At 45.1% G+C, this 13434-nt stretch overlaps 1 protein-coding gene across 1 annotated transcript; it reads right to left on the bottom strand.

Moving 5' to 3' along the window:
- Nucleotides 1-8771: 8771 nt before the first annotated feature.
- Nucleotides 8772-11628, bottom strand: LOC119223062 (uncharacterized). The gene is made up of 7 exons (XM_037480162.2): nt 11501-11628; nt 10806-11275; nt 10510-10698; nt 10290-10385; nt 9775-9907; nt 9522-9662; nt 8772-9425 (listed from the first exon to the last, which is right to left on the bottom strand). The coding sequence occupies exons 2-7, from the start codon at nt 11271-11273 to the stop codon at nt 9382-9384; spliced, it is 1071 nt and encodes a 356-aa protein (XP_037336059.2). The 5' UTR covers nt 11274-11275; nt 11501-11628; the 3' UTR covers nt 8772-9381.
- Between the last annotated feature and the right edge of the window lie 1806 nt (nt 11629-13434).

Genomic DNA, 13434 nt, shown 5'->3' with positions numbered 1-13434 from the left:
TTATTCGGCATAGATTCAAGCGACACGTTGTAGAGCAACTGAACCTCATTTATTGCAGCGTCATTCTTCACACTACCGTAGTCTTATTTCCCGCAACCCCGAGCCCCTAGCAGTTCCGGTACTTCTGGTAAGAACCGTCACAATAAAACCCATTACACCACAGATGTGAGGTAATATTTTTGTGCGATTCAGGAAGCACAGAAATCTGTTATTTTAGCCTAAGGGAAAGTTAATAAATGGGTAAACACAATAAAACCCATTACACCACATCCCCCTTTCTAGGAAATGAATGCAGACTTAAATGAACATTTACTGCATGAATGAAAATCCCTTTCTTTCCCTTTTTTACAACTAATAGAACACTTTCTTGTTTTTTATTTTCACAAGTCCAGTCTTTAAGGTTTTGCCACACATCTACCAAATCTGGTTCTGACAGGACCTGGGGAGGCTGCCTTTGGAGTCCTAACTGCAGGCTCTGAACAGTTTGGTGTGAGCCCGGCGCCCTCTGCTGGTCTGACTGGTGTACTTGGAATCTGAACCTTTGGTGTGATTTCAGGCAACGGCAATAGGTGATGCCTTTTTCTCATGATGACCCCTGAGGAGCTCATTACGATATATGAGCGGGGTGTAGAATGAGGTGAGATGACAGTCCCTTCCCTCTTGGTGTCTGTGATCCACACGGGTTGCCCTGGTGAAAGCTGAGGAAGATCTTTCACAGCTGAGTAAGATCTTTCACACTGTACTGTCCTTTAGCCTCCTCTCTCTCTCTCTCTCTCTCGTCGCCATGGTAGCCTCATCTGGCAGGCTGGGAATGAGCAACGAAGGAAGCTGAGGAACTGGCGTACGAAGTCTCCGTCCCATTATTAGTTGAGCTGGGCTGTATCCGTTAGCCAATGGGGTTGCTCTGTAGGCTAAAAGTGCAAGATGCGGGTCTTTTGCCTTCTTTAGTATTATCCTCACAGTTTGGACATGCCGCTCAGCCTCACCATTACTTCAAGCATATTTAGGACTGCTGGTTACGTGTCTGAAACCGTATGCTGCTGCGAAGTCTTTGATCAGCTGGCTTGAGAACTGAGGCCCATTGTCACTGTAGAAAAGCTCTGGAATGCCATGTCTGGAAAAGATTGGTGTACTATAACATCATCTGATCTCGTAGGCGTCAGTTTTGCCAACTCAACAAATCTGGAGTAGTAGTCCACCACCAGAACATAGTTACTGTTCTCAAGAGTAAAAAGATCAGCTCCAACTTTTTGCCACGGTCTCTCAGGGAGCTCACTGGGTTTTAAAGGCTCCACTGGATTGGTACGTTCCTTAATGCATATGGTGATGTTTTTTACGATCTTTTTGCAGACAAAATGTGTCCAAGGAACTTTACCTCCTGTTTGCTCAAGTCACATTTCTCCCTATTTAGTGGTACACCAGCCTCTTGCAGTTTGCGAAGCACTGTGTGAAGTCTGACATCATGCTCCTGCTGATCTTTTCCCCAAATGAGGATGTCGTCCATGTGACAAACCAAGCTTGGGAGCCAATTAAGAATCACTGACATTCTCCGCTGAAAATGTTCTGGGGCTGAGGCTACTCCAAAGGGAAGTCTGAGCGTCCGAGGGGTAATGAATGTTGTATAATGTGTGACAATGTGACCTGCCAAAACCCACCGTTTGCATCTAACTTACTGAAGACGATTGCTTCAGCCAGGGATCTGTTTCCCTGAAGGTAAGATGTATTTCTCTCTGGATACTGCATCATTGAGGTGAGTGAGGTCTACACATATGCGCAGATTGCGCACTGAGTCATTTTTCGTTGGCTCTGGGACCATACCTGAGCACCATTCAGTTGGCTCTTCAACTCTGCTGATTACTCCCATGGACTCCATTTTGTCCAGTTCCTGTTTCACTTTTCCCAACAAAGGAATGGGGACACGTCTTGGTGTGGCCAGGGAAAAAGGAACAATGTCAGGTTTCAGTAGTTTCTTGATAATATAAGGTTGCTGCATTAACCCCAAACCTGACACAGCTTTGGGTATTTCTCGTTTAGCATTTTCATGTCTGGTATCTGCTCTAAACACAAGGTTTAGCTTGACACTTGCTGGCCATAACATACACGTTTTCTTCAATTTCATCTCCACCTTTGCAGACTGTTTCTCTGCGCATACCCAATACATTGAGGAGTGCCATCAGGTCCAAACATTGGTCTGTCTGGTTTGCATAACTCTGTCACGTTTTGATTTATACTGTAGTACATCTGGGCTGCGATAACTGAAACATCCGCTCCAGTGTCTATTTTAAATCTGACTTTGTGGTTTTTGATGGTAAGATCTGCATACCAAGTATCTCAACCAGAGTCCACAGAACCAAGGAACATGGGAGTGTCCTTATCTGTCTCCGTTTCTATCACATGCATGGATTTAACAGTCTTGCAGACCTTACTGTAGTGTCCTGTATGACAGGTCACATCCATTGCTGGACATTGCACTTTAGCATGTGCAGGTGTCTTACCGCACCAGTGGCAGGATCTCTCATTTTGTGTTTGTTACTTTGTTGTGTACCTCGGTTGAGTTGGGGACTTGTATTTTGGATACTGTGGTTTTGGTTGCTGTTGTTTTCCATATTTCCCAGACACAGCATCTATTTCCGTGTTGTTCTCTCCTCTAATGTCCGTTTGTTGTCTTTTTATGACTTCTGACTGCCGGGCTTGAATTACTGCCTTCTCCAGCGTCAAATCCTTGTCCATTTGTAGTCTCTGAGCTAAGCTAGTGTCTCTGAGTCCCACAACGGGGCGATCTCTTATTAACTCATCGCGTAGTGCACTGTAGCGCGGTGACAAACGAGTCAACAGTCTCATTAGTTAGCTGTACTCTTTGATTAAACCGGGCTTTCTCGTAGATAATGTTCTTCCTGGGCACAAAATATGTCCAAAGTGTCTTTTACCGTGGGAAACTGCTGTCTCTGCACGTCCCTTAAAGCTTGACCTCTAAGAATGTCGTCCACTTCATCCCCCATACAGTAGATGAGCGTGTTCACCTGGTTCGCCTCTGAGCTGATATGCAGATTGATGGCTAGACGGAATCTTTCAAATCTCCGTATCCACTTTTCCCATTGCTGAGGCTTCGAAAAATCAAACGCTTCGGGAGGCTGAATGGTGAACGTGGCGTTCGGGGGTGGATTTGCGTTAACATTGTTGCCGCTGTTTACCTGCGAGGCTGCGTATGCGGTGCGCTTGCTCCTGCTTCCTCCGTATACAACATCTTTTTTTCTTTCGGTTGATCTTTTTTTTCCGTATTCAGTCCCAGCACAGCCCACTCTCCTCCCCGGCGATTAAGCTTTTACTGCCGCCCGACTTCTGACACCATGTTGTGTTATTCGGCATAGATTCAAGTGACACGTAGAGCAACTGAACCTCATTTATTGCAGCGTCATTCGCCACACTACCTAGTCTTATTTCCCACGACCCCGAGCCCCTAGCAGTTCTGGTACTTTCGGTTAGAACCTTCACAATAAAACCCATTACACCACAGATGTGAGGTAATATTCTTGTGCAATTCAGGAAGCACAGAAATGTATTAAAAGTTATTTTAGCCTCAGGATGAAGGTTAATAAATGGGTTTATTTATTGATAAAATGTCACCATTAGAGCGAGACTACAAACACCAGCACACAGAATATGTGTCGGTGCAATTAATGGTGCACGGTGTACCGGTACTAGAAAGGTACTGCGGTACCCTTACGTTGAAAACAGTGCGGTTTTGGCTAACCAGCTCTCACATGCAACAGGCAGCCGTCACTCAGAGTCATTTCAGAGAGACATGACCTCATGAGCAGGAGCTGTTGCCGACTATCCTCTGCTTGTTGAAAGAAAAGATGCCAAAAGTGAGATCTGGAAATTCTTTGGGTATGACGTATTTATTATTTTACGTCTTTTTTACGTCTCCAAAAGAGAAAATGTCCGGGTAAAAGAGGTTTGCTTGGTCTTGTGTTGCACATGCTGATGTTTGACTGTTAGGAAAGTTGTTGTCAAATTAACCAACACAGCTACAGGCTGCCAACTCTCACGGTTTTCCTGTGTCTCACGCTAAAAAAACAATCCGCGCTGGTTCATCTCCAACCTCGCCGACGCTAAATTGCACATCTGTGATGCCGATCGCGGCATGTAGTGTTGACCTCCCCCCTTCCCCCGGTCGGCCAAAGCTGTGTTGGCTTGACAACAACTTTACTAAGTCAAACATCAAGCAAGTGCAACACAAGACAGCAAATAAGTTACTGAATAGTCCAGCAGATATATACACATGCAAAATAACCTACAGTCACTCATGTTCAGCATGCACACAAAATTGTACCAAATAATATACACTTGATGCAATTTTTATTGTCGTTTTCAATAAAGGGGAGAAATTGCCCTTTAATTATGTGTTCATCTTTAATGGACCCAACACACATAGCTTTAGTTTTCTGTAAAATGTTATAATTCATGCTTATGGAAATAACTATGTAGTCCTATGGTCAGATACGGACAATAGGCCTACATAGCTCATAATCAATGCCATGATTTTACTATGTCGTTTTCAATAATATCTTGCTGTGGACTAATACTAATATGAATTACATTTGTTAAGTGTTCAAAAAGCTGGGCAGGAACAAGCTGGTAAAAAGAGAACCTTACAGATGTTTTATGTATTACTATAATAGATAAATATTCCAGTATCCTATTTGTGGTATTGTATCAAAAGTATCTCATCTCATCTTCAACCGCTTATCTGGGGTCGGGTCGCGGGGGCAACAGCTTCAGCAGGGGACCTCAAACTTCCCTTTTCCGGGCCACATCTACCAGCTCTTACTGGGGGATCCCAAGGGGTTCCCAGGCCAGTGTAGAGATATAATCTCTCCACCTAGTCCTCGGTCTTTCCCAGCTGGACGTGCCTGGGACACCTCCCAAGGGAGGCGTCCAAGGGGCATCCTTACCAGATGCCCAAACCACCTCAACTGGCTCCTTTCCACGCAAAGGAGCAGCGGCTCTACTCCAAGCCCCTCGCGAATGCCTGAGCTTCTCACCCTATCTCTAAGGGAGACGCCAGCCATTCTCCAGAGGAAACCCATTTCGGCCGCTTGTACCCGTGACCTAGTTCTTTCGGTCATGACCCATCCTCCATGACCATATGTGAGCGTAGGAATGAAGATTGACCGGTAGATCGAGAGCTTTGCCTTTCGGCTCAGCTCTCTTTTCGTCACAACGGTGCGATAAAGCGAGTGCAATACCGCCCCCGCTGCTCCGATTCTCCGGCCAAGTTCACACTCCATCTTCCCCTCACTCGTGAACAAGACCCCAAGGTACTTTTAACTCCTTCATTTAGGGTAAGGACACATTTCGATTCGGAGGTTCTAATCCTCATTCCAACCGCTTCACACTCTGCCGCGAACCGCTCCAGTCAGAGTTGGAGGCCGCAGACCGAGGATGCCACCAGGACCACATTGTCTGCAAAAAGCAGCAATGATATCCGCAGCCCCCCCAAACTGTAACCCTCCTCCCACGGACTACGCCGCGATATCCTGTCCATGAAAACCACAAACAAGATTATTGATAATCCACCGGAAACGACTCAGACTTACTGCTGAGCACCCGAACACAGCTCTCGCTTTGGGCGTACAGGGATTGAATGGCCCCAAGTAACGACCCTCTCACCCCGTACTACTGCAGCACCTCCCACATTTTCTCTCGGGGGACCCGGCCATACGCCTTCTCCAAATCCACAAAACACATGTAGACTGGATGAGCATACTCCCAGGCCCCCTCCAAGATTCGTGAAAGAGTAAAGAGCTGGTCCGTCATTCCACGACCCGGACGAAAACCGCATTGTTCCTCTTCAATCCTTGGTTCGACTATTGGGCGAACCCTTCTTTCCAGCACCTTGGAGTAGACTTTACCAGGGAGGCTGAGTAGTGTGATACCCCTGTAATTGGCACACACTCTCTGGTCCCCCTTTTTGAAGAGAGGTACCACCACCCCGGTCTGCTACTCTTTTGGCACTGTCCCAGACTTCCATGCAATGTTGAAGAGGCGTGTCATCCAAGACAACCCTTCAACACCCATTGATTGCATTGCTAGCATCTCTGGACAAATCTCGTCAATCCCCGGGGCTTTGCCACTGCAGAGTTGTTTGACTACCTCAGTGACCTCCACCAGGCAAATTGACGAAAATCCCTCCTCCGCCTCTACCAAAGAGGGCGTAGTAGTTGGATTTAGGGGTTCCTCAAAGTGTTCCTTCCACCGCCCGATAACCTCCTCAGTCACGGTCAACAGGGTCCCATCCTTACGGTACACAGCTTGAATGGTTCTCCGTTTCCCCCGTCTTCCAGGGGCACTTTGGTGCTGACCGAAAGTCCTACTCCATAGTTAACCCGAACTCCTCCCACACTCACTGCTTTGCCTCCGTTACGGCAGATGCTGCTGCCCTTCGAGCCTGTCAGTACACTGCAACTTCCCACCGGATATCATAACCTGGAAGGCATCCTTCTTCAGTCAGACGGCTTCCCTGACCACCGGTGTCCACTACGGGGTTTGAGGGTTTCCGCCCCTTGATGCACCTAAGACCTTGATGCCACAACTCACTGCCGCAGCTTCAGCAATGGAGGTTTTGAACATGCACCACTCTGGTTCAATGTCCCCTACTTCCACAGGAATGCGAGCAAAGCTCTGCCGGAGGTGTGAGTTCAAAATCTTTTGGACCGGAGCCTCCTCAAGACATTCCCAGTTAACCCGCACTACATGCTTGGGTTTAGGTCAGTCCTGAGTTTTCCCCCATCCTCTGACACAGCTCACTACCAGATGGTGATCAGTTGACAGCTCTGCCCCTCTCTTTACCCGAGTGTCCTGAATATGTGGTCTCAGATCAGATGATACAATTATTTGACCTAGGGTGCTCTGGTACACGTTTGGTGCATATGCACAGACAACAGTCTGAGTTTTCCCCCCCACCACCCGAAGGCATAGGGAGGCAACCCTTTTGTCCATGGGGTGACCTCCAATGTAGCAGCACTAAGCCGGGGAATTGTGAGTATCCCCACACCCGTCTGGGTTAGTCTGGCCCCTCGCCTGAGACCACTTTGCCAAGGGCAACCTTACCAGAAGCGCAAGGCTCCCGACAACACAGCCCTTAGGGTCATAGGAACACACAAACCTCTCCACCACGATATGGTGATGGTCCCCAGAGAGGATCAAAAGTATTTGGTATCGTAATATTTTGGTAGGTATTGGTATCATGACAACCCTTGGTGCAATTAGGGATCATAGTTCCAAAAACAGGTTTACAAACGAGACACAATTGATTATCAAAGAATAGTTTAATCTGTTTTGTCAATTGAATGAAAGCTTTTTGAATGAAGCAGGAGTGAATGATGTGAAAGAATTTAACTCAACAAGCAATTTTGGTTTAACTATAACGCCCCATTTATGCTTCTGCAAACTCAAGGACACGGAGACGCAAGAGCCCCTTGCTGCCTTTTCACCTCTCTTGCATGGTTGGGTGTGTTGATCAATTTTTCTAGACTTGCGTCAAAATCTTTGCGAGCGTCCTTATAGTGGATGCAGATATCCGCAAACGTTGGTTCGCAGGATATGAACAAGGGGTTCAGGGGTAGGGGTGAACAAAGTTGTGGAGTTTAATACGGGACAAACATGTCTGTGAAAAAAATGCAATGAAAAGCAGCAGTGGTGATGCACGGGGCAAAAAAGTCTGATAAATGAATAAACAAACCAACACATTGTGTTTGGAAAAGATGCATATTTGAATATACAAAATGTATTTTTTTCCTCACTATTTGATTTCAAAAGGTTCCTTTAATTGATCTCCAAGCGCTTTGGGCGGCCTCTCCCTCCTCTAGAAAGGTGTGGCTGAGGTATCAGCACTACTTTATGCAACAAGTCACAGATCCAGCTCGGCCTGTTGAACCCCACTGCTGACACCCTGTGACTGTTTGACTAAGAGGAGGTTAGAACCGGCATCTTTTAGAGTTTCTCCTGGAACTCCAAATATACATTAAACCAGTGGTTCTCAACTGGTCTGGCTCCGGGACCCACCATCACCCGTTAATGACAAGCCGCGACCCAAATCGAGGAATATTCTCAACATCTGAAATTTATTCAAAATCAAGTTCACAAGCTGAATTTTATATTTTACATTCAAGATGTTTAATTATCCCAAAACCCTAATATCACCCCCATATCAGAATGGTTTGACCCAACCGATAACCACACTCCGCTGCATTAAAAAAAGTCTCTTCAAAATAAAATCACAGGATGAATTGTGTGATATTTTTTTTTTTTTATTCTAATTTTTATTTTCCCATGCAATGGCCCATTGAAAACGGGTCCGCAAACCACCAGTTGAGAATCACTGCATTAAACTGTCAAGTCTTTCTGGTGTCGTTTACAGGAATTGAACATTCACCGGCCCAAAAAACATGTGCTCTTTTCTGTTTTCACTGTTGATGAATTCCATGAAAAAGAAAGAGCAGTCCCTAATCTGTAAAGCCCTCGTTGACTTTGGAAGTGAACAAGTGCTTTACAGATTAGACCCATATTTTTATGTAGTTAAAATGGAGAATTGCATCACTTCATTGATTTCTTTTTTTACTAATATGCCAATGGATTTAAAATACAGTTCCTTCTGTGTAATTGTGGATCATACTTTGGCCTCCTGAGGGCAGAACTGCGCTTATGCTGAAAACTCATTTCAGAGCTTCCAAAGTTTTGGAACACAAGATGTTTTGTTACTAAAGACAATCAGTTTACATAAGATGTTTATTTAAAAAATCTGTAATCAAGCATCAACTGTTACATAATAAAAAGTGCAAAACCAATTTCATCATTATTTGGTATCAGACATAGCATTCTCTATATGCAACGTCTCATCTGCTTGTGTTCTTGCACATTGATAAAATATCAGCCAATGAAGGCTTCATTAGAAAAAGTTAAGTTAACAACACAGGCTTCATTTAAAATATTTGTTAATACACAATACAGTCCCTTGAAAAAGAATTTAAAAAAAATAACATGAACAAAACAAAAATGTCTGCTGTTTGCTAGTAGATTAGAGGAAAAATACATTTCTTTGCTTGCAAAACTAATGATCGTCCTCAATAATGTCATCTGTGTTTGAAGGAAAACAGGACAATATGATTCACGGCATTTTAGTTCATTAACAAAAAGGATTTCTTCAGTGGTTGCATCTTAAAGTTTTTATCTGAATGTGTGGTAACCAAATGCCATTCACATTTGTCTTTTTTCATAAAGCCTTCAGACGTGTGATCACCCTCCCAACTTTCAGTAAAGTAAATTAAGCATGACGGTTGTGGTTGTCCATTGTTTCTTGTCTTGGGGATTTCAGGTTCCTCAGACCGTGGCCAGACTGAGCACACCCACAGTCATCAGCACAGCTGTAGGGGACAACACATTGTTGATCAAGTATTGTTCTAATTGTTTAATGCACTTGTTGGACACATTTTTATCTCGATGACAAACCCTTAACTTACCTTGTGTCAGAGATTGATGGAATGTAATGGCGTGGCTAGTGGCGTTAGCGGCAAGAATGTTAGTGAAATTGGAGCTGGGATTCCCCAGGTCTGAAACAGAACCTTGTATTCTTGGTGTTGGGCTCCCCAGGGTTCCACTAGCTGAAAAAAGAAAAAAACATGTTTAACATATTTTATAATATATGATCAGTGGTTCTTGGCTGGCTGTTTAAAATGCACATGATGGTGATGTGTGTCCATTGTGTTTGCTTACTGGTGTTGAAAGATCCAGTGGAGACTGCGAGTGTGGTTTGGATAGCTCTAGTAGCTGTTCCTAGCACAGTGGCAGAAAATGTACACTGGATATTTCTTCCACTGACTTTGCCTTTCACAGAGTTTGCATTCAGCTGCAGAGCGAAGACAATCAACAAGAAAATTAGTTTTGGTTTTAATTTAAAAACCATAATGTGACTGAAACCTCTGTACACTATAAGCAGGACTGTGCTTGGCAGAAAATGTTGTCCATTAGTTACTCAGAGCAGTATGCTTGTGAATGGATCACAATATAAGAGGCCTGCATTTCTGAGTACGGTAGTTGTTCCAAACATTATTAAGCCAAGCAGGGCATTGCTGCAAACATTTTCAAGTGCAGATTACAACAATCCAATATTTCCCCTAAACACACTGGAATAATTATACCATATTTCTGTGTGTGAAAAGGCCCCAAAAAAATAAGACATTGGCTCCAACATACAGCTCTATTTTCTCCTCACTCCAATTTTAACTCACCGTTGTCACAGTCAGCAGGCCATTGTTGAGAATTGTGCCGAAGAACTGAACAGCACTGCCATTCTTTGCGCAGACATAGGTTGGGTCATTTCCTCCCTGTAGTGGACAAAACAGAAATGTTTTATCTGTTTACACAGACGCCTTCAAACTAACTATACGATTGGCTTTTGGTTAGCCCTCCCCTGTCAGTGGGTGGGTGGGGGACAGAACTTGACGTTACCAGTGTGGCGTCCGGTGAAAGGGTGGCAGCAATGTAGCCGTCAGACTCTCCAGAGAGCCCAAACGCAAAGTCATTACCGCTGATCTGCTTGGCACTCAGAAAGAAACAGGAACTTGTGGAGGGGTCACAGCTCGAGGGCTCAGCCACACAAAGCTCCCTAGTCCCACATGCTGCCCTAGAAAGAGGAGTCTGAAAGGGACATGAAAAAAAGATCTTAGCGCTTTGCTAATGTTAAACATCATATGTGAGTTCAGATCTGTTCTATTTCACCGTGCTCTTCGTTTGGTATCACGCACCTGAAGAGTTTCCACCGTGGTGTTAGGCGTCAGTGAGGGAACCGTTATGGGTAGGCTCGTAGCGTTTGTTGGGCTCGTGGCATTTGTTGGGCTCGTGGCGTTTGCTGGGCTCGTGGCGTTTGCTGGTCTCGTGGCGTTTGCTGGGCTCGTGGCGTTTGCTGGGCTCGTGGCGTTTGCTGGGCTCGTGGCGTTTGCTGGGCTCGTGGCGTTTGCTGGGCTCGTGGCGTTTGCTGGGCTCGTGGCGTTTGCTGGGCTCGTGGCGTTGGTTGGGCTCGTGGCGTTGGTTGGGCTCGTGGCGTTTGCTGGGCTCGTGGCGTTGGTTGGGCTCGTGGCGTTGGTTGGGCTCGTGGCGTTTGCTGAAGTGGTTCCGTTTGTTGAACTGGTTCCGTTTGTTGCTTGGCCGTAGGTGCCGATAGACATACAGGACAGCGTCACAAGTAGGACAGCGAAGACCAGTCTGCTGTTCATGCCTGAATTGGGTGTGGCCAGATTATTCTTTTTAGTAAAATAATAGTAACAGGTCAATGGTTAACTGTAGTGTTAAGAGATTGTATCAAAAACATTAGTCAATAATACAAGGAGAAATATATATATAATATTGTTCTGGTACCGCATTTGAGAGTATTTAAAAAAGATAGGATGTTAAGCTACACCAAAAGTTACAGATTCCAGTGTCTTGCATGGCCCGAGCCTACCTGTAGATATTATCGTCAGTTCCAAAGAGGTGAAATTGGGTGTAAAAGCCCAAAAGTCCTTGCAGTCCTTGGAATGATGAGTTGCGTTGGTGATGCTCGTTCCTCTGATGTGATCAGCTGGATCCCAAGTTAAGTCGTGACAACAGTGCTTCTGTTGCCACTTTTTATGTGAACAGAGGGTGTGTTTTTTAGAGGGCGTGGCTTTGAATGACGGCCCAGGTGTGTTCTTTTTTCCTCTGTCCACCTCCCTTCTAATTGCTAAAGCTTATAAATGCATTACTTCATGACGCACGTAACCTACATGTTTGTGATGATGAGAACAATGAAACATATTTAATAGACTGTTACTTTTATCAGTGTCATATATATATATATATAGTATTACAAGTCTCAGCCAGTTAAGGAATTGTTCATTAATACAGAACACTGTGGGTATCAAATGCCCCCCCCCCCCCCCCCCCCTCCCTATTTTGAAGGAAAGCCTCCATTTAGTCAAGTCATTGATCGAAAACGGCATATTTTACAACCAAAGCAGCTTGGAACTTGTTTTTTATTAGCGTTTAGAAGATTAAATGTGAGTGGTTTTGTGAATATAGTGCTGAGCGAAACTAGTCATGAGACCGATGACAACGTGACCCGAACTAGTTTTACGGGCAACGCCGTGTGTTACGTTGAGGTCCAACAATGAAAGGGGAGGGTACTTGTTGAGTTGAGGAAAAGGCATGTCGACCAGCAGGTGTTTCAGTACTGTGCTCAATGAACGCATGTCACCATTGGAGACATTCTTCTGTGAGTTTCTTCAGCCTTGGGGACGGGGAATGGCTGATTTGCAAAGTTGAGAAATTTAAATGACACTGCCTCGTTTTGTCCCCAATGAAATAAAACGCATAAGCGGGTCGCTGTGGCGTTTGTCCTGTTCAGTAAATGTGTTTCATCGTGTGTGTGTTTTCATCGCAAGGCGCCGAGCGCTCTTCCCTTTAAGTCTCCGGTCTGACCGGAAACTCACAGCTGATCGGTACGTGGTTCTTTACATGGCGGCTGACCACTTGACCCGAAGTTACTACAGCTTTATTTAAAAGGGGGGCTATGAATTTGATAACTTCCCTTTTAAAACTCTGAGGTTACGTGGAGCAGTGAGCTGACGAACCACAAACAGGCGAGGTCTGCTCTGTGCCCATTCCTACGAACTAAGGAGGTACCTTCTTAGTTCGTAGGAATATACGTATGGTCCAGATTGGACCAACCGTATATTGGACCCCCCCCCCCCCCCCCCCCCAATGTCTAAAACCCAGAGACGTGCTGGGATGGCGCTGGCCACCGCCCCGTGAAGTCCGGACTGGATTTGTGCGCGTTTGGTTTACCATGAGAAAACAAAAGGCTGTGCACACATGACGCTTAAAACGATTGAGTACCGCACATTGATGGATGTGACATTCAACAATGCTGTGACCACGTTCACCGTAATGAGATGCTGTGACATTGTCTCACCAAGCGGTTCATGACGTTGTTTGAACAGCTGACACATTGTGTTTGGAAAGATGCATATTTCAATATACAAAATATTGTTTTATTCCTGGGTATTTGATTTCAGAAGGTTCCTTTAGTTGATCTCCAAGCGCTTGGGGCGACCTCTCCCTCCTCTAGAAAGGTGTGGCTGAGGTATCAGCACTACTTTGTCACAGATCCAGTTCGGCCTGTTGAACCCCGCTGCTGACGTCCTGTGACTGTTTGACAAAGGGATTAACGAGATTAGAACCGGCATCTTTTACAGTTTTTCCTGGAACTCCAAATATACATTAAACTGTCAAGTCTTTCTGGTGTCGTTTACAGGAATGGAACATTCACCGGCCCCAAAAACACGTGCTCTTTTCTGTTTTCACTGTTGATGAATTCCATGAAAAAAAAAGTCCCTAATCTGTAATCGTTGACTTTGG

This window comes from Pungitius pungitius, chromosome 1 (genome assembly GCF_949316345.1).
Source record: "Pungitius pungitius chromosome 1, fPunPun2.1, whole genome shotgun sequence".
NCBI classification, from domain to species: Eukaryota; Metazoa; Chordata; class Actinopteri; order Perciformes; family Gasterosteidae; genus Pungitius; species Pungitius pungitius.
Note: the sequence above shows the minus strand (reverse complement) of the source record. Positions and strands in the feature narration are given on the sequence as shown.

What these genes read in the sequence shown, in the direction of transcription:
- LOC119223062 (XM_037480162.2), bottom strand. Translation starts at nt 11,273, where the DNA reads ATGAACAGCAGACTGGTCTTCGCTGTCCTACTTGTGACGCTGTCCTGT. An exon ending in CCACGGTGGAAACTCTTCAG is followed by an intron (nt 10,699 to 10,805) that starts GTGCGTGATACC and finishes TGTCCCTTTCAG; the next exon opens with ACTCCTCTTTCTAGGGCAGC. An exon ending in CACTGGATCTTTCAACACCA is followed by an intron (nt 9,663 to 9,774) that starts GTAAGCAAACAC and finishes TTCTTTTTTCAG; the next exon opens with CTAGTGGAACCCTGGGGAGC.